Source organism: Dasypus novemcinctus, chromosome 25, assembly GCF_030445035.2.
Source record: "Dasypus novemcinctus isolate mDasNov1 chromosome 25, mDasNov1.1.hap2, whole genome shotgun sequence".
Lineage (NCBI taxonomy): Eukaryota > Metazoa > Chordata > Mammalia > Cingulata > Dasypodidae > Dasypus > Dasypus novemcinctus.
The window spans coordinates 59,666,395-59,692,253 of record NC_080697.1 but is presented as its reverse complement, the minus strand read 5'-3'; the positions used below and the strand labels follow the sequence as shown (position 1 = coordinate 59,692,253).

At 50.0% G+C, this 25,859-nt stretch overlaps 1 protein-coding gene and 1 long non-coding RNA gene across 3 annotated transcripts in view; both read left to right on the top strand.

The window, feature by feature from the left end:
• The first annotated feature begins 838 nt into the window (after nt 1-838).
• Nucleotides 839-17,359, top strand: LOC101427763 (L-threonine 3-dehydrogenase, mitochondrial-like). Of its 2 annotated transcripts, none has more exons than XM_071211858.1 (9): nt 839-902; nt 9,840-9,992; nt 10,579-10,621; nt 11,291-11,361; nt 12,980-13,129; nt 13,220-13,392; nt 14,380-14,470; nt 15,544-15,813; nt 16,859-17,359. In XM_071211858.1, the coding sequence occupies exons 1-9, from the start codon at nt 854-856 to the stop codon at nt 16,996-16,998; spliced, it is 1,140 nt and encodes a 379-aa protein (XP_071067959.1). In that variant the 5' UTR covers nt 839-853; the 3' UTR covers nt 16,999-17,359. The 2 variants fall into 2 exon arrangements, with proteins under 2 accessions (XP_071067959.1, XP_058144020.1); XM_058288037.1 differs by lacking the exon at nt 839-902 and adding an exon at nt 1,399-1,609.
• Nucleotides 17,360-20,270: 2,911 nt separating this feature from the next.
• The window catches only part of LOC139437580 (uncharacterized), a 48,959-nt gene continuing 43,370 nt past the window's right edge, over nt 20,271-25,859 (top strand). The window contains exon 1 of the long non-coding RNA XR_011647417.1: nt 20,271-20,541. This is a non-coding gene — a long non-coding RNA (uncharacterized lncRNA). The remainder of the gene's footprint in view (nt 20,542-25,859) is intronic.

Below are 25,859 nucleotides of genomic sequence, written 5' to 3'. Positions count from 1 at the left end.
CTTTTTTTTTTCCCCGGAAACTTTTTGTTGGATTAATTCTCCTCAGGTTGTTTCAAATATCTGATTGTTTTAAATAATTCTGTACAAGTTGATTTTGACAATTTTCATCAGGGTTTGCTTTGCTTTATCAAAGGGATGGAATCATGGACGTATTCACAACATTACAAAAGTTCCTCATATTTCTATTTTCCTTCATGAAAAAGTAGGGATTACTGATTAAGAAATGTAACACAGACCTATGCATTTTAATCCTGTGGGCACTAGGACACATGAGTAATCATTAGTAGAAATGTCTGAATATTTATATTATTATCGTGTATGATTTATTATAAGTTTATGGGGTGATAAAATTTTAGGGAGACATTTTGCCTTTATTCATAGCAGGATGTGAAAATTTTGCCCTTGGGTATGAGATAAAGTGACCATGGCCTCTACTCTATGGTCATCATTTGTATTGGTCAGCCAAAGGGGTGCTGATGCAAAATACCAGAAAGTGGTCGGTTTTTATAAAGGGCATTTCTTTGCGGTAGGAGCTTACAGTGAACAGGCCATAAAGCATAAGTTACTTAATGTTGGAAGAGACTTCAGCGCCGCTCTGGGCAGACACCACTGTGGCAGCCAGTCACCGGGAAGCCTCCTTCACGTGCCCGTCCCGGTTCAGGAGACGTGGGGTGGGAGCTAGAGTCTGCACTTGCAGCAGGACTCTGAGGTAGGCTCCTGATTCTCAACCTGAATCGCAGTATGACTCACCTGAGCTTAAACTAAGGTACGGAGCCCGGGCAACTCGGATTGAATTGGTCTGGAGTGCAGCCTGGGCACCGGGAGTTTTAAATCGTCCGCAGTTGACGCTGCAATGGAGCGAGGTTGGAGCGCCACCGCCCTTGACCCGCGGCTTCTCCAAGGTTCGCGCGGGTCAGAGTCACCCGGAGAGGAGGTTAAAGCAACGCTGCGCCCGCGCGCGGGGCTCCGGTCGCGCTGTTGAGGGCACCGGGTCCTGGCAATCTGCATTTCCGACAAGCTCCCCGGTGGCGCTGACGCGCCCGCCCCGCGTCCCGGCGCCCCCGGGCGGGACCTTCACAGCCCTCTCCCGCCCTGGCCCCGCCGGCTCCCCCACCCGAGGCGCCACGGCGCACGCACCAGGGCGGGCTGCGGTTCCCCACCGCGCAGTCCCGACGGCGCGCAGGGCCGGGGCCGCACGGCTGCGGGGCGCAGCGCGGGGCCAGGCACCCCGCCGCACGCGCGGCCCCAAGGCGCAGGCCCCACCCGCGCGGGACCCGCCGCGGGGCTGCCGTGGCAACCGGAGCCCCCCCCGCCCCCAGCACCGCCCCAGCGCGACGCCCGGGGCGGGCCTTGGCCGCGGCAGGGGATTGGCGCCGGGGCGGGCGCGGGGCTGCCGGGCATAAAGGCGGCGCCGCCCGCGCCCCGCGCCCTGCTCCCGGCTCCCTGCGCTCGGCTCCGGGCTCCTGGCTCCCCGCTCCGCGCTCTGCTCCGCGCCCGGCTCCTGGCTCCCCGCTCCGCGCTCTGCTCCGCACCCGGCTCCCCGCGCTCCGCGCCCCTGTCGCGGCTTCGCTCCGCGCTGTCCTGGGCGTCGCCGGTGCCGCGTCAGCAGGTCAGGGGGGGCCCCTGGGCGCTGCGCCCCAGGCGCGCGCGCTGTCCCCGGCCATCGCCCCGGAGATGGCGAGGTCCACGCGGGCCCCCTCCTCAGCGCGATTCCACCCACCGGCTTATCCAGTCCCCCGGGAAGCCAGCTCCCGCGGGTGGGAGCCCGCCCAGGCTCGTGGGCGCCCCGGTCCTCGCGCCGCTGCCCACCCTGTCGAGAGCCAGACCTCCCTGGGGGCCGCTGGAGCCCACCCCGCAGCTCCCGGCCTCCGCTCCCCGCACGCGTGTGCTCTGATCGGCCCTGGCTCCCTGGCCCGGGGGGGGGGGGGGGGGGGAGGGGGGACTTGCCGCTGAAGCCCGCGTTTGTGAGCCTCCCTGCCCCGCGGCGCGCGGGGGCTTCTCCAGGCGGCGGCTGTCACTAAGCGTCGCGGTGGGAGGCAGGGAGCACCGTGGGCTGCGCTCTTTCTAAAGGGGGCAGCCTGAGGTCCGCAGAGCCGTGACCAGCCTCCCGGCCAGGGAGGGGCGAGGCTGGCTCTGGACCCCCCGCTACTCCTGCTCCCCGGGGAGGAAAGAGCTGCGGCCCTGGGGGCCCCCTGGGCAGGCGCTGAGCCCACGCGTGGTCTCCTCTCTCAACCTGATAGTCACCCCCTCTGGAGGGGAGTGGAGAGAGAGGGCTTGGCCGTCTGTGGACCTAGCGCCCCTCCCCTCCTGGTCGCTGGTACCTGCCTGAGCTGGGACACTCGCTGACCCCTGCAAAAGGGGGGCGTCCCGGGCTTCGGGCTCGTGGTGACCGCATCTGCGCCACCAGCACCCTCGTCGTGATGTGCCGAGTTTTCCCTTTGTCGTTACTGTCAAGAGGACAAACATTCTTTTTAATGAACCAGAGGGTTGCCCTCTGACATGCCTCGCAGGGGCTGAGCAGAGCTTCTGCTCTTTAAAGCGGAGCGGAGCGTTGTTCCTGCAGGGAAGCGCCCAGGGAAGGGAAGGTGGGCCCCGCCCAGGGTCGGGCGCCTGCAGAAATGACAAGGAACCGGGGAATTTACCCAGGAGGCAGGTGCTGAGCGTTTTCGGAGGGCGGGGAAGGAGGCGCAGCTTTGAGGAGCAGGATGGAAGGGGCTGGAGACCCCTGGATCCGAAGGAACAGAAGGGCCCCGGGAAGCAGGAGTTGTAAGCAGGTTTCTAAGTTGAGGGAGAAGAGCCAGCAGGGGCCTCGGCTGGGAGTTTGGGCAGGACCGGGGTTTGGTGGGCGCTAAACTGGTTTCTGAGGGCAGCGTTGCTTGGGTCTCTGGTCCCTCAGCTGTGTGTGTGTGTAGACCATTTCTTGGAGCCGGGCGCTTGTACGTACTGGATTCATCTCAGCTCATCCTTATTTGCTGCTTATGGCTAGAGGCAGAAAGCCAGAGCCAGGGGCAGCAAGGAACAAAGCGACACTGCCAACACATCCTCGGGGGCAAGGCCTGCTGTGCCAGCCTCCAGTAGTTCAGAAAGCTACCCTTAGCATTCCGGAAACAGAATTATCTACCTTCAGAGCAATCACAATTGAATTGTTATTTTTTTCCTCCGAGAAACTTGAAAAAAAAGTTTTTTTCTTCTGAGAACATGAGGCAGTTTATTTTTGTGGCATAGATATACCCCTGATTTTCTTTAGTTTCTCCTTACTTTTCGGCTCTCAGGCATTGTGCTTAGCAAGTACTTAATATACATTAGGCGCTGCTAGGAATTGCTCAGTGACGCTCACTGTCTTATGCGCTAAAATCAACATGTCCAAAATCGCACTCGCCTTCTCACCCACCTGCTGCCGGAAGCCCCTTACTCCAGCGGCGTGACCTGGAGACCCCCAGGTTAGCCTCGGCTGCTTCACCAGCCGACCGTCTCCCGGCAGTCCCCAAAGCTGAACTCTGAATCTGTGTCTCCATCACCCACTCCACTTCCTGATGCCCCCACGGCCCGGTTTCTGCTGCTTGTTCGGATGAGTATGAGTGCTGGAGGTTGGAGGTGCATGCCGGGAGGCTGCTGGGAAGCCCCCAGCTTGCGCAAAAGGGCCTGCCTTTTCCTCTCCTTGCAGTTAAAGTAAACAAGGTGTTTGGGAGAGAAAGTCCGCTGGACTTCAATTTGATCCTTAAGAAGGAGGGCCTGGGAGTCTTCTTTGATGGTTTCCCTACATAAATTTAATAAGCTTGCAAAGGAAGTTTTGCATTAGAAGAGCTGTTCCAGAGTGTGGGTGGGGGGCCGTGAGGGTCCTGCTCACCCTTGGCTGGGCTCTGGGAGGCCAAAGCTATTTTGTAGATAATCCTGAGATGTTTGCCGCTTCCCCTCCCTTCTCTCCTAAGTGTACAGTGGGGTTTTCCAGGGACTCTTAGAAAACTCGCTCTCGGCTCACAGCTCTACCATCTAGCTGCTGAGAAAGACAAAATGACACCAGAGGGTTCTTTGATTCCTGGAAGGGAGGCATTTACTCCAAGAAATTGGAAAAGCCAGATAAGAAATGAAAGCATAGGAAAGCTTTTCTCGGCTTTACAGCTGTGCTGCAGCTGCATTTTGAGACCCCCATTCAGGATCCTCCAAACAAAAGTGAATTAAATGTCTTAAATGTAGCCATGATAAGCTCTTTAAAAGCCAAAAGTGATCTGTTACAGCCTTCCGGACTGGAAGCAGAAAGGCTCCTGAAGCGTCTAGCGGACAGGGGTTGCCCTACTGCCCTGGCTGGAGTGACTGACCCAATAGAGCCTTGCTCAGATAGAGACGTGGCACTGCACTTTCCAACAACTCAGCTTGTTGAATTTTAAAGGTTCAGCTACAAACACGAAGGCTGAGATAGCATCTTGACTGTAGAAGTGCATTTTTACCATACAAGTGGAAACACTTACTGTCAGGGCTGGACTTGCCACTTTTCTTGTTTGTCTAGTGCCAGCATCAAGCCAGTCACAGAAGAATGTCTTTCAGTGAAGGCTTGCTTGGCAGCAAACACAAGGGCTAACAAAATATCCGAAGTGTTGAGTAACTGTTGAATTGCATGGTTTTTTTCTGGAACAGCTGTGTTGCATTTGCACTGATGATGCAAAACCAATGCTGAGGAAACCTGGTGCTGCGGCACAGCTCAAGGCACCAGATGACACTAGCAGCCATCGGGTTTCTCATTGCCACACACTTAGAGTTTAAAAAACCCAGCTTTATTAGGAATGTCCTGATGAAGAGATAGGAAAGAGTGCTTATGCTTTTCAAATAGGATAGTTGTTTTTTAGCACTGATTGAATGTTATCGTATTTATTTTTTCTGATATATTGAGTCTGAATTGCTTTCACGCTTGTTCAATTGTCATAAAATAATATTCTGAGAAGAGAACAAAAGAATGTACCCATACCACAGAAAAATAAGGTGCCATGGTCAGAAAATAAATTTACCATATTACCGAAAAAAAAAAAAAAGTGCTGATGAATGAGTAAAAATGATTAGTTGTTAATTAAATCTTGACCCTTAAATGCACATCTTTTTAGAACGGGAAAGCACTTGTGCTGCATAAGTATGATGACCGTCCTGAGTTTAAGTACTGTACGTGGTTGGATTATGAACTGAACTGGCCACTTTTTTCATAGAACACCAGTTTTTCCTCAAAAGAATGACAGATAGACTATGTTTATTCTTATTTGGGTATTCAGACATATTCCAAAACTGAAGGAAGTGAGACGCGTTAAGGAAACAACTAATGGTATTTGTTGCCACTTAACTTATACCGGCCGCCATGAGCTTGACAGCTTCCCAATAAGTGGAAATTTTCTGATGAGCTCTGTGGCGATGCTAACCAATACTGCTTCCCGGTGTGAACTGTTTTAACATTTAAAAGATCTGCAGAATTCACTGAACCGACATTTTCCGAAAGATCAGTGTGTGAAGTTACAAAATCAGGCTGATTAAAAAGATCCATTCGAAGAAAAAGAGGACCCGTGGATTTTAGTATTAGCAGGATATGAAAGGCTCGTTGTTAATGGTTTCAGATTCCACATTGCAAATAACCTTTAAGAAACTGCCATGTGTTAATTTTGGAGCAGTGTCAAAGGTGAATATTCAGAATTACCTGAAAAGGCTATTAAAATACTCTTTCCTTTTCCCACTACTTCTCTGTGTAAGTCTGGAATTTCTTCATATACTTCAGTGAAAGGAACAACAGGTTGATTACAGAAGCGGCTGTGAGAACGCAGCTGTTTTCTGTTAAGGTGCACATTGCCGAGATTTGCAAAGTGAAATAATGCCTCTCTTTTCACTAAAATTTTTTGGTTTTTGAATATATGTTTAACGTGTATATTTTAAGTGAATAATTATGTTAAGAACATTTCTCAGTTTTGACTTCTAATTGCAGTAAATACTGATAGATCCTGCCACGTGAACAAAAGCTCTTTGGAGTTTCGGAGTCCTCACTTTTCTAAGAGTGTGAAGGCGTCCTGAGACCAAAAAAACAGAGAACTGCTGATCTAAGAGTATTTAACTTGGCAGCAGCAATATAATAAACTTGACTTGGAAAAGCTACAAGCACAGAAGTTTGGAGGTGTGTGTGTGGTGAGTGAGTGAAAGAGAGAGAGAGAGGGAGAGAGGGAGGGAGGGAAGGAGAGAATACCCTGCCTGTTAAAGCAGTTCGGGAAGAGAGAATCGTGCTGCATGGTGGGGGCTTTGGGGGGGGCAGCTGCCCGTTACCTGCTCCTGTGCTGCGTGGTGGGGGGCCCTAGGGGGGGCAGCTGCGCGTTACCTGCTCCCGTGCTGTGTGGTGGGGGCTCTAGGGGGGCAGCTGCCCGTTACCTGCTCACATGCTGCATGGTGGGGGCTCTGGGGGGGGGGCAGCTGCCCATTACCTGCTCCCGTGCTGTGTGGTGGGGGCTCTAGGGGGGCAGCTGCCCGTTACCTGCTCCCATGCTGCGTGGTGGGGGCTCTGGGGGGGCAGCTGCCCATTACCTGCTCCCGTGCTGCGTGCTGGGGGCTCTGGGGGGCGGCAGCTGCCCGTTACCTGCTCCCGTGCTGCGTGGTGGGGGCTCTGGGGGGGCAGCTGCCCATTACCTGCTCCCGTGCTGCGTGGTGGGGCTCTGGGGGGGGCAGCTGCCCATTACCTGCTCCCGTGCTGCGTGGTGGGGACTCCGGGGGGGCAGCTGCCCGTTACCTGCTCCCGTGCTGCGTGGTGGGGCTCTGGGGGGGGGGGCAGCTGCCCGTTACCTGCTCCCGTGCTGCGTGGTGGGGACTCTGGGGGGGCAGCTGCCCATTACCTGCTCCCGTGCTGCGTGGGGGGACTCGGGGGGCAGCTGCCCGTTACCTGCTCCCGTGCTGCGTGGTGGGGCTCTGGGGGGGGTAGCTGCCCGTTACCTGCTCCCGTGCTGCGTGGTGGGGGCTCTGGGGGGGGGGGCAGCTGCCCGTTACCTGCTCCCGTGCTGTGTGGTGGGGCTCTGGGGGGGCAGCTGCCCGTTACCTGCTCCCGTGCTGCATGGTGGGGACTCTGGGGGGGCAGCTGCCCATTACCTGCTCCCGTGCTGCGTGGTGGGGCTCTGGGGGGGCAGCTGCCCATTACCTGCTCCCGTGCTGCGTGGTGGGGCTCTGGGGGGGCAGCTGCCCATTACCTGCTCCCGTGCTGCGTGGTGGGGGCTCTGGGGGGCGGCAGCTGCCCGTTACCTGCTCCCGTGCTGCGTGGTGGGGGCTCTGGGGGGCGGCAGCTGCCCGTTACCTGCTCCCGTGCTGCGTGGTGGGGCTCTGGGGGGGCAGCTGCCCGTTACCTGCTCCCGTGCTGCGTGGTGGGGCTCTGGGGGGGTAGCTGCCCGTTACCTGCTCCCGTGCTGCGTGGTGGGGCTCTGGGGGGGGCAGCTGCCCGTTACCTGCTCCCGTGCTGCGTGGGGGGGCTCTGGGGAGGCAGCTGCCCATTACCTGCTCTCCTCCAGTGACGCTCAGGGGGCCTGAGCGAGCACCGGGATGGCTGCTGATGTCAGCTGTTGACAGGGGGAAGAGGGGCCCGGCTCAGTTAGGGACGCCTGCTGTGTGGACTAAATGCTCGGTTGGGGAATTGTGGGCTGCTTTGCTAACCTCTGTGGAAAAGGGACGGGGGATGCAGTTGTGCCTATGTGGGATCTTCAGGGGTTGGCTTTTCCCTGAAAAAGGGAAGATGGGAAAACTTTCCCAGCTGCGGCCATTCATTATTTTACTTTTGGAAATTGGGGTTGTCTGAGTTTCAAATGTTCTGGCAATTCCAGCCACGTCTTGGCTTCCTCAGTGTCCCCTTGAACTTGCTGAAACGACTGGCTTAAGAATCTGACCTCTGCCCTGGTGTGGGGGCGATTTCCGCCGGGAGGTCCTCTGGGGTCTGGTGGTGGAAGCCGGGCTGTTTCTGTGGCCCTGCCCGCCGCGGGGGCCCTGGTCGAACGGGCCACTCCCGTAGAAGAAGTGACTGGACTTCAGCCCTGGGTTTAGGGGTGCACAGCGCGTTATCAACGGGAACACAAGGGACCTTCTTGGGAATTGAAACGGTAGGTTCTCTCTGTGCCCAGAAGTTGGTTTTACTCCTGTCTGGCCGTCAAGCCGGGGTGCGCCGTGCTGGGGCTCCTAGGACCGTCTCTCCTGCTCGCTGTGCTCTTGAGCAGTCCACGCCTCGTTTTGGTGTGCTAGAGAACACAAACACCGGTGACCCAGAGCGGGCGCACACGCCTTTAGAAGCTGGGTTTCTATAGATTGGATGATTAGGGAATATAAGAAAGCTGCTACCTCTGGCTTTTTAGCTCAGAAATCCCGTTTCTCTTCTCAGGGCCCTGAGCTGAGCACCATGCAGAGTGAGTCCAGGCTTTGAGCGGGAAGTGCTCCTCTCTGCCGTGCTTTCTCTCCTCCTGCAGGGCCAGCTGCTGAAGTCCTCAGTCTGCTCTCTCTTTGGGGGGAGGTGGGGCGGGTACCAGACTTGACCTGGAAAGTTACTCACCAGGTACAGGGACTCCAGCCCTGAGGGGTCCTGGGGCGGCCATGAGACAGATGGGAGCAGGCGGCGCGGGCGGCCGTGCTTGGTTTACCTGGTCCAGGTGTGGAACCTGCCGGCGGCCGTGGGTTTACCTGGTCCAGGTGTGGAACCTGCCTGGGGGGAGGGCAGGGAGTTTGCTGTCAGAACGAGCCAAGGGAGCTGGGCTTCTCCGACTTCCTGTTTGTGACACGCTTGCATGCTGGTGACAGAATGGGAAAACTATGAGGCCTGTGCCCGCGCGCCTTCCCCGGCCACGTGCCATCTGACCGCCTTGACCTCTGGCCGGCAGAGCGGGTGTCCCGGGTCCTCGGGGAGAGGGGTCCCGCCGCCCGCTGGGCTCTCGCCCTGAGCAGGCGAGTCGGCGTCCACGCGGGCGGTCAGGAGAGCGAAGCGGGCGGGAGGCGGGGGTCTCCAATCTGCCTTCTCAGCAGCGTTTTTCTCGAAACAAAGTTCGTCATTAGGGTGACACTCCTAGGAAGGGTCGGAAGGATTCGTTTTTGCTCTTCTCGGTTCATCTGCAAGGTGCCGGGTCAGGCAGGCTGGGGTGATGAGGGTGGGGGTAAGGGTGACGAGTGAGGAGGCGCAGTTAGGCTTGTGCTGGGGCCAAATCCGGCTAATGCTAAGGCTAGCTCTGCGCTGCTGGGGAGCAAGTCACCTGGAATTTTTCTGACATTATAAGGTACGGGGCAGTGCCGTAATATTTCAGCTATACTGGTTTTTCTTGTACTACACGTGGCCAAGCTGATAGTGGATAACAGTAGAGTTAAGTAAAATATACGTAGTCTTTGAAGAAATGAGAGAGCGGCTTAACACTGAATAAATAACAGCCCTTCCAAAAGAGCTGGCAACGGGAAGGGGAGGTGCTGGGTACACGGGAACCCCTGTATTTTGATGTGACATTTACGTAATCTAAAGCTTCTTTAAAATAAAATAAAAGATGGCAATAAAACATGATCCCCACCTTACTAGACACGGCTGGTGGGCTAGACAGTGATGTCGGCTGTCCCCTTAAATCTCAGCCGGCGTCAGCGATTCCAGCTCTGCCTCCAGCTTGCCCCGGTGGGCCTGGACGGGGCCTGGGGCAGCACTTTTCCCCTCTGTCACGGGACGTTGCTCCCGTGGGCGCGCGCCGCGTCTCACTCCTCGGATTCTCGGGTGAGAAGCGCTGCTTGGCTCCTTAGCTGGGGTCTCAGGGTTGATTTTGGGCCAAGAGCTTGCTCTTTTGAGTTTGAGCAACAGAGCAGGTGATGACCCCCCCCCCCCTTTACAGGCACCTGGAGGAGGATGCTGGCCCTCAGGGCGCTGCGGCCAGGCCTGGCGCGGTCCCCGCCGTCCGCCCTGTCCCCTCGGCAGGCCCCGGCGGCCGCCAGCTTCCACGCCGGCTCTTTCTCCGAGGTGGACCATCCCCGTGTCTTGATTACAGGTTGGTTCCCGCCCCCACCCCCACATTTGGGATCCTGGGCAAAACCGGGTGCTCCCACCACACTCCCCACTCAGCAAGCCGGCGCTGCGGGTGGACGTTTCCCCCGGGACTCGCGCTTGTGCCATCGTCTGCCCCGTTTCCAGCGGACTTCCCGGCTTGCCTCTCCCCCAGGCCCCCTTCCCACCCCCACCCAGGGCTGAGGGCCTCGGGGCGTCCCCCCGGAGGGTACCGGGCACCGTCGCTGTTGAGCGCCGAGTGCGTGTGGCACCCGTGGCCGGCGAGCCTCGCGGCCTGGAGGAGGGGGACGGCTGGAGCCTGCCCGCCTGCCCGGAGGGTGTCGGCTCCCTCCCGGCTTTCCCGCCTGCACCCCGCCTCCCCTGTCCCTCACCTGCTGGCCTCTGTGCCGGCTGGTCCCTGGGGCTGGGAGCAGGGGCCGCCCTGTCCTGAGGGCTGTGCTGGTTACGACACGGGGTTGACCTAGGACTTGGCCGTCCGCTGAGAGCGACAAGGCTTGCTCAGCTAACACGGGCTGCGCGGTGAGTACTGGCTGGGTTCGGAGTAAAGTGTCACTTTTTCCTTTCTTTAGGGGGTCTTGGTCAGCTTGGAGTGGGGCTTGCTAACTTTTTGAGGTAAGAACCCTAAAACCTGAAATGTGGAATCTGAGTCCTTCAGCACGGGTGCTTGGCCTTGGCCCCTTCCGGCCGTCTGTCCTCCTTCCCCCGTCCCCGACCAGCTGTGAGAAATCGCAGCCCTGGGGCTTTTAAAAGGCAGGTTCATCGGCGCCTCTTACTGTCACAGACTGGCTGCGGCCTCGGCCCCGCGCCCCCACGCCGGCGCTCTGTGCCTGCCCCTCCCGGGAGGAGCAGCACGCACACCCCAGCGCAATCCCTGGCACCCTCATTTTAGCCGTTGATTGGGCCTGGGAAGGAAGTGCGGGTGGAAATCGGAGGAACAGAGCGGGATTTGGAGAGAGTGTGATGAATGGGTAAAAAGAAGAGGAGAGGAGAGAGAAGCATTTGAGGAGAGGTTTTATAAAACTTCTAGGGGTGATGGGAAAAACTGGGGGCAGATAGAGGGATGCAGATGGGACGAGAGGATATAAATAGAGGGGGTGTGGCAGGGCAAGAAAGGCTCGAGTGTGGCAAGGACTGAAGGCGGGCGTGTGTGAGGCAGCGATGGTGGGAAGGAGGGCTTGGAAGGCTGACGGGAAATTTACCGTTCCGACTTAAATGCTTGCTTTCATAGAGCCGCTCATAGCCTAGACGCTGCCAGCCAGGCTGTTCTGATTTTCCCTTTAGGAAACGATTTGGAAAGCACAATGTGATCCTATCCGACATCAAGAAGCCCCCCGACCACATCTTTCAGAGCGGTGAGTGAGGAAGTAACAGGCCCTGCCTTCCTGCCTTCCTTCCCTTTCTCTGCTCCCTTGCTCTCCTCTCTTCCTCCTTTCCTTTCTTTTTCTTTTCTTTCCTTTCTTTTTTCCTCCCTCCCTTCCTTCCTTCCTTTCTTTTTTCCTCCCTCCCTCCCTTCCTTCCTTCCTTCCTTCCTTCCTTCCTTCCTTTCCTCCTTCCTTCCTTTCTTCCTTCCTTCCTTCCTTCCTTCCTTCCTTCCTTCCTTCCTTCCTTCCTTCCTTCCTTCCTTCCTTCCTTCCTTCCTTCCTTCCTTCCTTCCTTCCTTCCCTCCCTCCCACCTTCCCTTCCTTCCTTCCTTTTCTTTCTTTCCTTCCTTTTCTTTCTTTCCATCTTTAATTTTCAAAATGCAGCTTAAGATGCAGTTCCAGGACTGTGAATTAAAGAAAGAGAAGAAGTGAAGTTATTGAGGTACAGCTGGGTCATCTTAAAAATGCATACTTTTATCCTCGTAATTCTGTGAAATCTCTACAGTAATGCCGCCGTTGCTTGTTCAAGTGATAAAAAGGACAGCAGAGCTCTTCTGACCTTGAAGGTTTGAAATATCCAGAAATTCGATTCCTGTCGTTTTGAGTTTTTAGTTAACTTATTGGCTCAGAGAGAGAACATACAAAAATGAACTTCTTCTGTGATGAGGAAAAGGAACTTGAAAATTTTAGAGAAATCTTTGTTTCAATGTAGAATTGTTTTTGAACAACTGCACAGAAAGTGTTCAGCTGCTTCAGTCGCATCTTTCCTGCTGGGACAGCATGGTTATCTGTGCTGTCTCCAGCCCTTTCTGGTGCACTGGAAGCTTCTGCTGCTTTACCGATGTGGTGAAATCAATAATTGGCTGTAAGTGGGGAAAATTATGATCTAACAAAATCAGCTCTACATCTAACGTAATCGACAATGATGAACGCGTGCTTTATGGCTCTCCTGTACCAAAGTTTTCTTTTTTTTTTTAATATCCATTTCTCTATTCCTTTTAAAGTGTGCAACTTCTGAGCAAAGTGAAATCACTCTGTACATAGCATTGTTGTTGTTTGTTTTGTTTTTTAAGGAGGTACCAGGGATTGGCCCCAGGACCCCGTCCATGGGAAGCAGGCGCTCAGCCACCTGAGCTGCCTCTGCTGGCGGCGCTGGTGCGTCCGGCAGGCTCTGCCGCCAGCTGCCTGGGGCGATGCCTGTTCTTCCTCTCGCCCTCCCTTGGCTCTTGGCACGTCACTTCGCATCTCTGTCCTCAGCTAGCCTTTCCTATCTGCAAGGCCTTAGAGGAGCGCTGGCCCCTGTGGGCTTTCTAAGCATAAGCGTTTTACTGTGTGGTGAGTGGTGGTCGCTTGTTAACCTTTGCACAAGAGAAGATGCTGCAGGGCGCCCACGTGGTTTTATTTTTCTATTTTTTTAAATAAAATTTTATTGAAGGATATCGTTTGCACATGAACATACATAAACAGTAAGCATACGGGAATGCCCAGTTGGTTTCAGCTATTAAGTTGATAGAGCTGGCTTTCGTGAGTCAGGAGGTGGAATGGCCCTTTGAGCGTATCAAACCCTGAACTTCTTCACTTCCGTGGCTTCGTTTTGTGTTCCTCGCAGGCCCGTTTATTTATTCCGATATCTTGGATTACAAGAACCTCCGCGAGATCGTGGTCAACCACCGCATCACCTGGCTGTTCCACTACAGCGCTCTGCTCAGTGCCGTGGGGGAAGCCAACGTGTCCTTGGCGAGGGCCGTGAACATAACAGGTGAGTGTCTGGGTGCTGCCCAGGCGCGCTGGCCCCTTGCCCCGTCCTGGCTGGGGGCGTGCTTCTCACGGTACGACGTGTCCGTTTCAGGACTGCACAACGTCCTGGACGTGGCTGCAGAGCACGGCTTGCGACTCTTTGTGCCCAGCACCATCGGCGCCTTTGGACCCACGTCCCCCCGGAACCCGACCCCAGACCTGTGCATCCAGAGGCCCCGGACCATCTACGGCGTGTCCAAGGTCCACGCGGAGCTCATGGGGGAGGTGAGGTGCTGGGCAGGGCCGGCGGGGCGGGCCCGGCAACAGGATTCAGCGTGTCTCGTCCCACTCTTTGTATCAGACACAATCCCAGCACCCAGAGACGTTCGTTTCACTCGTTGTTTGTCAAGCGTCAGGTGCGTGCAGCTTCTGCAGCTGCTCGGCCGGGGCTTTCCCACATCACAGAGAAGGCTCGTAACGCTTCTAGACGCCCCTCAGATCTGACCCCCTGCACTGGCTGTTGGACTTTGGGGTCCTCCCCCATTCTTACAGGCTCCCGAGCTTAGGTGGTTATTGCTGGTTTTATATTGGTTTTTTTTCTTCTGTCTGTCTTCTTGCATCATTGTCTTCTTTTTTGGTGTAGGCCTGTGCCTCGCCACACAGGTCTGGGATGCCTTTTTTTTCTTCTTTTTTTACAAGGAGGTCCTGGGGATTGGACCTGGGCCCTCCATATGGTAAACAGGCGCTCAATTGCTTCAGCCACAGCCGCTCCCCTTATATTGGTTATTTCTTTAAAGTTTTATGGAAAACAAGTATCTTTTGTATTGGCTTTATTTTTAAAAATACTCTTTGTCCTTTTAACTTTATAGTAACTTTCAGTCCGTGTGGGAGCCCTCGGATGACATTTCATATTCATTGCTCTCTTCTCCCGTGGTTATCCCCTCTACACTTCCAGTGTGGCATTGCAATAGAAGGTTCATAGAGAATTATTTAGGACAAGGAACAGTAACTCTGCCAAAGAAAGATTGGAAATCCCTACTGCAGGCTGATTTATTATTTACAATGTTGATGAAAGACGGTAACCTTGAAATGGTGATTCTTAGAGGACCATAAGAGCTAACGGGAGTATATCTTGGGTACTCTAAGTCTCCGTTTTCTTTAGGAGTGTTTTAATATAATTGCATGCAATGATATTTCAGAAAACAGCTGTTATTTCTTTGCATTGCTCTGATTAAAAGATTTTTTTTTAAATCATTTTTCTCTTTCTCCTAGTATTATAATTATCGGTATGGATTGGATTTCCGATGCCTCAGATATCCAGGAATCATTTCAGCTGACTCCCAACCTGGAGGAGGAACAACTGGTAAATGTTGTTTGTTTTTCTTTTGCATATAAAATTGCCTTCTTGTTGCTAGGAAGATTTGTCTTCGTGGTGAATGGATCTAATTTCTTTCTGGCCACATATCGGCCAGTGATTTTGCAGACGATCTGGGCATGCCCTTGAGGAGCTCCTGGAACCCTCTTGACTTAAACCCATTAGAGAGCAGGAAGTGCCTGAGTTTTGCGAATCCAGCCTGAGATTGCTCAACCAGAGCACTGCAATCAATCGCGTGCTATTAGAGAACAAACCTGTTACCCACAGTGTCGGAAGACACCAAACAAGAAGCAGCTTCTTTCTTTGAAGACATCCTTTGTTCTCAATTAAAATGAACTCTATTCACTGTATATTTAAAAGTAGGGTTTTGTTTTTAAATTTAAATGTGAGTTATTTAGTAAGTCTACATCAGGAATCCATCCCATATCATATTTCAGGGGTCCTGAAATACAGTATAAAAAATACTTAACACAATCTGAGGGATTTTACCTCACTTTAAAGGAGGCTTTGGTTTCAGTTACTTTTTAGAAGTTTATACTTTAATACAGCACTTCTCAAAGTGTGTCTCGGGATCCCTGAGGCCTTTTCAAGGGATCCGAGAGGTCAGAACTGTTTTCACAATAGTGCTAAGACGTTAGCTGCCTATTGCCTCTCTTCCTCTCTCGCGGGCACGGTGGGCTTTTCCAGGGGCTGCCTGGCTGGTGCGGAAGCAGACGCGGGAGTGCAGCTCTCTTCTGTTAAGGCAGGCGCCAGAGAGGTTTTCAAGGTGCGAAACAGGCACTGCACCTCCCTAGATTTTCTCCTGTGTGGAAAATACATTCTTTTACACATAAACTCTTACGTATTACTATGTGATAGATTATCGCCATTTAAAATATACTAATAGTTTTAAGAAACTCTCAGCTAAGTTCTAACGTAGTAAAGCCACCGACTCTAAACCCTTTTTGGGGTCCTCAAGTTTTAAGAGCGTAAAGAGAGTCCGAGACCAGAACCTTTGAGAAGCTCTGCCTTCACCCAGAGGCTCCTCTTTTTGGAAAACCCACGGCAGCGTTCTCTTTCAGACTACGCGGTCCAGATTTTCCACGACGCCACCAAGAGCGGCAAGTTCGAGTGCTACCTGCGGCCGGGCACGCGGCTCCCGATGATGTACCTGGACGACTGCCTCAGGGCCAGCCTGGCGGTCATGGAGGCCCCGGCCGAGGCCCTGTCCATGCGGACCTACAACATCGGGGCCATGAGCTTCACCCCCGAGGAGCTGGCCCGGGAGATCCTCAAACACGTGCCCGAGTTCCAGATGACCTACAACGTGGACGCGGCGCGGCAGGCCATCGGTCGGTACCTCCCTGCAAACCGCCTCTAAACCGCGGCGCGCGCCCTTCCCTGCGGGTCAGCGGGGGCGCTGTTGCGGAGGGTGGGCAGACGCAGCTCCTCTTCCCACGTGCGTGGGCCCTGGGGAGACGTGGGCACCCTTCCCCGGAGTGACGCGGCGCCAGCAGAGGCTCCGATTTTGGAAAACCTCTAAGGCAGGTGGAGGCGTTCGATGCCAGATCCACAGCTTGTCAGCATGCCACTATTTTTACAGTTAAAACATAAAGCAAGAGAAATGGAAGCCACTGAGGTAGTACAGAAATGGCTCTCAGTTTTCAGATCCTGTGATTCTGCCCCTTTGTACCCTAAGCACCTTGCTGAATATATTTCCTAATCTGTAAGGTAAGAGCAGGGCCTTACAAGATTGGGTGAGATGTTAACAGTATGTGAAAAGTCACAGCACCTGACACCAGGTGTACGGTACACTTTTTTTTTTTAAAAGGTTTATTTTTTATGTATTTCTCGCCCTTCCCCCGCCCCCAACCCTCCCATTGTCTGCTCTCTGTGTCCATTCGCTGTGTGTTCTTCTGTGATCGCGTCTATCCTTATCAGTGGCATGGGAATCTGTGCTTCTCTTTGTTGCATCACCTTGTGTCAGCTCTCCGTGTATGCGGCGCCATTCCTGGGCAGGCTGAACTTTCTTTCCCACTGAGCGGCTCTCCTTACAGGGCGCACTCCTTATGTGTGGGGCTCCCCTAGCAGGGGACACCCCTGCATGGCACGGCATTCCTTGCACTGTGCATGGGCTAGCTGCACATGGGTCAAAGAGACCTGGGGTTTGAACCGCTCACCTCCCATGTGGTAGGCGGACGCTCTAACCACTGGGCCAAGTCCGCTTCCCCCGTGCACTCTTCATCTAAGAAACGATGGATGCACGTAATAGCTGTTCTTCTACTCAAGGGAAGTTTCTCTTTTGGTTCCCCAGGGCCGACCCTGTTGGACATGTGTGGACATTCGGTCGGTCTAGGCGCTGGCTAACGTAAGCTCCTTCTCCCTGTCTCTTCCCAGCGGACAGCTGGCCCATGAACTTTGATGACAGCAACGCCCGGAAGGACTGGGGCTGGAAACACGATTTTGACCTTCCGGAGCTGGTGACGACCATGCTGCTCTGCGGCCGTCCTGACGCCCGGGTGGCCCGAGCCAGCTGAGGGAGCCGGAGCAGGGGCTCGTGCGTCCTGGGCGGCTGTCGGGGGACACTGGACAGTTGCTGATGCCATGGACCCCAGGGAACCTAAGCGATTCGGCATTCAAGCGACAGATTGGACTTACCTTTGGCAGCTCATATTGAACTGCCAGAGAACGGGGTTGGCGGTCAGCGTCTTTAAAGTGCTGTGGGTTTGGTGGTAGGGCTTTTAAATCTTAGCTCTTTGCCTAAACTTGCCCAAATATACATATCACAGAATGAAGCCAAGTCAAAAGTTTCTATATCCTTAATTAAGATAAAGTTGCCATTTCTGGGGAAGTGGAAGTATGTGATGTTTGTACCTAATTAAACTTAATTAAATGCAACTCCTAAGACTCCATTGTTCTCTTGACGAGACACCAAAGATTGCATTTTGAAGATTTCCAAAGATTGTGTCCTAATTTAAAAATACTTTTACTCTCCCATCAGGTAGTAAAATATGCTTAGTAGGTCATGCCCAGGTTCATGATGTTTGAATCATTTTAACACTTCTTCAAGAATTATCTCTTCTGTATGAAGATCTGAAGGAAACTGAGAGTAGCTAAGGCTGGGGTCCTGAACCTTTTTTGTTCCACGCGTGCCTTTGCCAGTCAGGTGAAAACCGCAGACCCCTTACTAAGTCCGCACTATGCTGTGTATTATTTAATAAATATATCACACCCGCACCAACACGTCCCACAAAAATGTTATTTTGAATTTCTATCCAGGCTCACGGACCTCTTGTTAACAACCCCTGGTCTAAGATGACCCAACTAGTAAAGGGTAGCTCTGCTGTTACTTTGATAAGCTAAGTGGTAATTACCGGGAGAATAATTCCCTCCCTGGGCAGTGTGAGTAAGCCCCGCGACTCGTCTAAAGGTGTAGGTTGCTGGGGCCTGCCCCTTGAGTTGGCTTGAGGGATGGGGCATGGAAATCGCGAAGTGCGCAGGTAATTCCAGAACAGCTAGCTCCCCTAGTTAGATCAATTCCAAGCCCTGTGTTCTAGCGAGTACCTTCTCGTTGCAGCCTTTTCAATACTCTTAGATGGAGCCTTCAGAAGAGCTACTCAAATTTTCTGATGCAATTACTGTATAAACACATGCAGGTTCACTTTTTTCCAGTTACCTCAGGATGTGCTACATGTGAACTCACAGGAAATTGAAACTTCTAATTCCATAGCTTAATCATAGACACAAGTGATAACTTATGCGCTTAATGAACATAAAAGATCATGCATTTGGCCGTTTAACTCTTAGGTATAAATGTGAAGTTTTTTGAAGGTATACCTGGGTTTAAAACTTTAACTGGGCGGCGGACTTGGCCCAGTGGTCAGGGCGTCTGTCTCCCACACGGGAGGTCCACGGTTCAAACCCCAGGCCTCCTTGACCCGTGTGGAGCTGGCCATGCGCAGTGCTGATGTGCGCAAGGAGTGCCGCGCCACACAGAGGTGTCCCCCACGTAGGGGAGCCTCACACGCAAGGAGTGTGCCCTGTAAGGAGAGCCGCCCAGCATCCAGCATGAAAGAAAGTGCAGCCTGCCCAGGAATGGCGCCGCCCACACGGAGAGCTAACACAGCAAGATGAGGCAACAAAAAGAGACACAGATTCCCGTGTTGCTGACAACAACAGAAGCGGACAAAGAAGATGCAGCAAATAGACACAGAGAACAGACAACTGGGGTGGGGGGGGGGAAGGGGAGAGAAATAATAAATAAAATCTGAAAAAAACAAACAAAAACAAAACTAACTGGAGAACTTTAAGAACTGATTTTTTTTTGTTTGTTTAAGTTATATTAATATGGTTTTTTTCTGACTTAGTGTAATTAAACTTGCATTTGTACATTTTTCTAAAGCCAAGCACTAGTAATGAGGTTTCTTTTTAATGGTTTTTCCCCCATTTAAAGTTTATAGTTCAGCGGTGGTTAAGACATTCACAGAGTTACGCATCCAGCAGCACAATCTAACTTCAGGTCACTTTACCACCCTCCAGAGAAACCCCACATCCAGCAGTCCCTGCTTACTCCCTTCTCCTGCTGCCCTCGGCAACACTGGTTTACTTTCTATCTCTGTAGATTTGCCTCTTCTGGACTCTTCACATAAATAGAATCACACAACATATGATCTTTTGTGTTCAAGTCTCTCGACGTGTTTTCAAGGTTTACCCATGTTGTAGGTAATGTGTATCAGTACTTCATCCTTTTTTATTGCTTAGTAATATTCTACTCCGTCTTCTAAACTCCACATCTTGTTTGTCCAGTCATCAGTTTATGGACATCTTAGCTGTTTGTACTCTTTGGCTATCATATAGCATGCTGCTATGAATATTTGTGTCAATGATTGGCTTTTGAAGCTATTTTTTTCTTGTTCATAGTTGGAAAAAAAGTTGTTTAGCTGTCTTAATCTATTCAAAATTATCTTAAAGGAACAAAAAATTAATTCCTCCCTTCTGTGAGAAGGGAAGAAACCAGTGACTCGAGCCACCCTTCCTTTGTCTTTTGGACACTGATCTTCAGCCACGCCACCGTTTCCTTGGATGGCTTTGTAATTGGAGACTTTGTAGGGATTTGTTTCTAGAATGGCTCCTTTAATCTTTTTAAATCTATATGCACTCTGGGAGAACCTCGGAGAAGAGTGACGAGATTAATGGTTTGCTTGGACTAATCTGATGGCAACTGCTGCTCAGTCAGTGAATGGGTCGGTTCCATAAGCTACCTATGTGGAAGGAATCCTACTTTTAAAAAATCAAATATAGGATAGATTAGGGTAATTGCTTTTTTAAAATGGAATTTTCTTATCAATTTTTATCGTGTTGATACCATGTATGCTTGGATATAAGGTGACAGAATAGGCAAACCTTTAGCTTCCAATCTAAAGATCTCCCCCCAAAATATTTTTATCCAACTTAAATATATGAACTTTTAGGGTTGTAGAGAAAATGTTAAAAACAAAAACTGTTAGTATTAGTTACATGTATTTCAATTTGTTAATCTGTTTCATTTCAATTTGTTAATCTGTCCGCCATGAAATAGCCCTTTACATTCACATTTCCTGAATACTATTCAAACTTCAAATTCACTTCTGACATTAGAGCCACTTAAATAGTCATCTAACAATTCAAGAGCAAATTATCCTCTCAGTCGTTTTGCAGTGTTCTTTTGTGGGTGTTTTGTTTTTTTAAATCCATGGGTAGTGCTGTCAAGGGAAACTTTACCCCAAGCTCCAAGTGCCTGTGTGCGTGACAGTGGGGACGGTCGGTGTTCCGCGGGCTGGGCTGGCCACCGTCACCGAGGGCTTTCAGCGACTTTAAGGCTTGGTTCCCAGGGACTGCCAAGTTGGGACTGAAGCTGTAATCCCGGGGGGTGTTCCTGCAGCTGTTGATTCCTCTGCTGCTGTAAAACCTGTTTTACCAGCACCCAAAGTTAGCATTGCTCCCGGCTGGCTGAGGCTGGCGGGTTTTCACCGCAGAGTTTTGCTCAGGCACGGGTCGCACTTTCCCGATTACGAAAGGCTTTGCCACGTTTCACATCCAGGGTGAGTCTCGCTAAGGGATACTTTTGGGAGAAATTCTTGCCTTCTATTGGAGCTTTTGTCATATATTGACACATTTGTCTGAAGTCCTTTAGGAAAAAAAAAAAGATTTCTGCCTTTCTCGATTTGTCAAGAAGAAAAGATAGCACGTTTTTGTCTTGCCCTGTTCTTTCTTTAAACTGTGAGTGGAATTCTCATGAACCTTCAGGAAGACAAAATATATAGGTTATTCTGAGAAATTTAAATATATTAAGTTGTAATGTGAAGGAACTAACCAGAATAAGTTCCCACCACTTCCAAGGATGTGTTTCCCTCATTTATTTTTTTAAATTTTTATTTCTTTCTCTCCCCTCCCCCCACCCCCGGCCCCAGTTGTCTGCTCTCTGTGTCCATTTGCTGCGTGTTCTTTTTGTCCGCTTCTGTTGTTGTCAACGACACAGGAATCTGTGTTTCTTTTTGTTGCGTCATCTTGTTGTGTCAGCTCTCCGTGTGTGCGGCGCCATTCCTGGGCAGGCTGCGCTTTCTTTCCCACTGAGCAGCTCTCCTTACGGGGCGCACTCCTTACGTGTGGGGCTCCCCTACGCGGGGGACACCCCTGCATGGCACGGCACTCCTTGCGCGCATCAACGCTGTGCATGGGCAGCTCCACACGGGTCAAGGAGGCCCTTCCTAATAGTTTCAGGTTCAAGGCACCAAGAAAACATATTATTAAACCTCGGTGCCATTATTTGTAGCGAACATAATGATTTTGTTTCACTAAGAAAGGAAAAAGTCCTTTCTTAAACAATGCTTTCAAGTTATAATTTTTACTTTATATATTATTGGACTCTTAGAATTTTATTGGACATGTATTTTTATGCATATGCAAAAAGGGAAATAGTGAAATCATGTTTGTTGTACCTAAACTCTTAAATCTGACTTTTCTGGATCACTTTTTGACTCAGTCGTCGATGGCTCTATTTTTTTCTACCCACTATTCTGTGTCTGTAAGAGTGTTGATGATGCAGCATTTCTTAATAAAAACTGAATATCACTGGCACTGGGTTCTTAAACCAGCTTTGCAGTTATGTCGTTAATCTCCCTTTGACCCTGGCTCCAGGACTGCTGCTCAGTACATCTGGTTCACCACAAACCCACAGCTCTGTGGTTCCAAACCCTACAAAAACTGCCTGTCATTGCTTCAGCCTCTGGCACCCATCGGGCAAGTTTTGGGGCTCCGGCTTCTGATGGTGCCAGCGTTACCCTCGCCACCTGGTCACTGTCCATGTCAGATGTGCCTGCCTTCACAGAAGTTCAAGTGTGGATCTGAGGAGAGTCTTAGAGCAGACAGCTGGACAGGGTGGTGTTGGTGCACAACCGAGTTCTCCAGCCCCTTAGGTCGGCTGCTTGGAGGGCAGAAGAGGCCCAGGGGACGCTCTGCAAGACGGCGGCCTTTGGGTTAACGCCCTGACTCCTTCATTGCCAGGTGGGCTAAGCTGAGTCCTGGAGGGATTGCAGAGCACGACAGCAAATACCAGGATGAGTGAGCCTTATGGGAGGGAAGAGGAGACGAGCTGAGAGCTAGCAGAGAGCACCCTGCTGGGAAGAGCAGGTTGCCCAATGAGGGGTCAAGCCTTGCTCAATGTGAAAAAAATATTTCGTAAAATATGATGTGAAATTTCAATTTCTCGTTAATGAAGGTGGAACTATCCGTGGCATACAGCAGCGGGCTGGGTGTGGCCTGTGGGTGGGTGGGTGGAATTCCTGCTCTAAGACTTGATTTATCAGCTCTTTCAAGCTTAAAAGGTAAGAAGCTGGAGTAAAACAGGAAAGAACTTTTATTATTTCGAGAATAATTTGTTCATAGCACAATGGTCCTGCTACCAATACAGCTTCTAGATCTGAGGTTATAGATCACTGACGTTCTCAGAAACCTTCAAAACTGAAAGCATCTATACCGTGTAGTTTTTGGTCAATATTGGCCATTAGCCATAGAAGCTGAGCTTCCATTTTAGGCCTATCATCCATTTACCTTTTATTTATTTATTTATTTTTAGAAGTTGTGTGCATGGTAAAATGTGAGCAGCAAGACTGGGTAAACATAATGAAAAGTATGTCCCCCAGTTGCCCTCTCTAGAGGCACCCATGCATGATTGCACATTTGTATATCACTTACCTCTGCAGAGGATTATTTGGTTTTCTTAATTTGGGGTAGAATGTTTGTATGTATATATGTACATGTGTAGATGTCCTGGTAGATATATGTCTATGTTTCGTGTTGAACTGTGTTCCGCAAAGATACGTGAAGTCCTACCCCCCCAGCACCTGCAAACGAGACCTTATTTGGAACGAGAGTCTTTGCAGGGGTGACCCCTAAGAAGGGGTCACCCTGGAGGAGGGGAGGGAACCCTAATCCAATATGCCTAGTGTCCTGGTAAGAAGAGACATGGAGATGTCACATGACGGTGGAGCCCGGCTGGTGACGGGGGCCGGCGGGGACTGATGCTGCCGCGAGCCAAGACTCCCCCTGGCGACAGGGCGAGGAAGGGCCTTCGCAGACCCTCCGAGGAGCACGCGGGGAGCACGGGCTGTGGCGCTGGGTCCCAGCTTCCGGCCTGGGAGACAATAAGTCTCCGTTGTTTAAGCCACCCAGGCTGTGATATTTTGTTACAGAAGCCCAAAGAAGCAATATTTGTATATATTAAATACCTTGCTTTTTTAAACAACACAAATGGTGAAATACTCTCGGCCTTTTTCATTTAATAGCCTAGGGAAGTCTTTATTATCAGCTCATTGTTTTAAAAGCTGCGTGAGTTTTCACTGTGTGGATGGACAATACTGTATTTACCTGGCTCCCCAGTGATGGATACTTAGACTCTGTTCAGACTTTCACTATTACAATGTCACAAAGACAAGGCTTGCAGAGACAGTCACCTTTCATTAGCTGAAAGACTCAAAATGACTTCCTGCGGATCGTGAAGGATGGAGTTCTTACTATGTAAATAGCATTAGACCACAAGCTGTCTAAGGGACAACATCCATCTACCATAAGGAACACTTATTGAATGAATATAAAGACCTCATTCCAAACAAAACTTTCCGTGAGATATTTACCCAAATGTCTTTCTGAAAACAGCTTATATAGGCTGGACATCCTGTATTCCTTACATTGTGTTTATAGTTGAGAAACGAATTACTAATGTGCACAGATGATCTACAAGTGAACGCACCTGTTCATTTTAATAAAGTTAAGATGCTGGAGGGTCCTTTATTATGCATATATTAGGGAAGCTGTGGGTTTACAGAACAATCAGGCATCAAATACAGGATTCCCATATACTACCCTGTTATAAACACCTTGCATTGGGTGTGCATTTGTTCCAATAGATGATAGCACAGTTTTCATAATTGTGCTGTTAACCACAGTCCATGGTTTAACTTAGGGTTTGCTGTTTGTATGGTGTGGTTTCATGGATTTTTTTTTTTTAACTTTTTATGCTATTACTGTATGTACAACCTAACATTTCCCCTTTTAATTACATTCAGATACACATTTCAGTGCAGTTAATTAGTTCATACCGTTGTACTACCATCGCCACCATCCATTACCAAAACATTTCCACTGTTCCAAATAAGAACTTATATCCTACCCCCCCCCCCCCCCCCCCCGGTTACCTATATTCTAGATTCTGACTTCATGAGTTTGCTTATACTAATTATCTTATAACGTGAGGTCACACAATATTTGTCATTTTGTGTCTGGCTTATTTCACTCACATGGTGTCTATGAGGTTCATCCATGTTGTCACATGTATCAGGACTTCATTCCTTTTTACAGCACAATAATATTCCAATTTTTGTGTATACAACATTTTGTTCATCCAATCATTGGTTGATGGACACTTGGGTTGCTTCAATCTTTTGGCAAGTGTGAATAATGCCACTATGAACACTGGTGTGCAAATGTCTTTTCACGTCCTTGCTTTGCTAGTTAATTGTTTGTTCGGATCTTCTATTTCTTCTTAAGTCAGTGTAGGTAGTTTGTGTGTTTCTAGAATTTGTCCATTTCAACTAGGTTATCTAATTTATTGGTGTACAGTTGCGTATATTATCCTATTATATCCTTTTTATTTCAGTGGGGTCAGTAATGCCCCCCTTTTCATTTCAGATTTTCATTATTTGTATCCTCTTTTTTCTTTTCCAGTTTAGCTAAAGGTTTGTCAATTTCATTGATCTTTTAAAAAATCAACTATGGGCTTTGTTGTTATTTCCTTCCTTCAGCTCAGTTTGGTTTTAGTTCTTATTCTAGTTCCTCCAGTTTTGCTGCTAGGTCTCAGATTTGAAGTATTTCTTCTTTTTTAATGTACATATTCAGAGCTATAAATTTCTCTCTCAGTACTGCCTTTGCTGCATCCTATTAAATTTGGAATGTTGTATTTTCATTTACCTCAAGATATTCTCTAACTTCCCTTGCAATTTTCCTTTTTAACCCATTGATTGTTTCAGTATATTGTTTCGAATCCACATATTTGTGAAGTTTTCTTCTCTCTCTGTTATTGAGTCCTAACTTCATTCTTTTGTGGTCAGAGAAGATACACTGTATAATTTTAATATTTTGATATTATCGAGTCTTGTTATGAGACCTAAAATATTGTATATCTTGAAGAATGCTTCATGTGCACTAGAAGAGAATGTGTATTCTGTTATTGTTGGGTAAAGTGTTTGATATACGTTTGTAGGGTCTAGTTAGTTTAGAATATCAGTTAAATCTTTTATTTCCTTATTGATCTTCTGTCTAAATGTTCTATCCATTACTAAAGTTGGTGTATTAAAGTCTCCTACTATCAGTGTAGAACTGTCAGTTTCTCTCTTCAAATCTGTAAATATTTGCTACGTATATTTTGGGGCTCTGTTAGGTGCCTATACATATATATATATATATATATATATATATATAATTGTTACATCTTCTTAATGACTGTCTTTATCCCTTGTAACTGTTTTTGACTCAGAGACAATTTTATTTGATATTAGTATAGCTACACTAGCTCTTTTTTGGTCATTCCTTACATGACATATTATTTTCCACCCTTTTGCTTTCAACCTACAGTGTCTTTGAATTTAAGGCGAGTCTCTTGCAGATGGCATATATTTGGGTCATGCTTTTTAATCCATTCTGCCAATCTCTGCAATTTGACTGGAGAGTTTAATCCATTTACATTTAAAGCCACTACTGATAATGCAGGGCTTTCTTCTACCATTTTGTTATTTAGTCTTTGTAAGTCTTATGCCTTTTTTGTGCCTCAATTCTTCCATTAATGCCTACTTTTATATTTAATTGA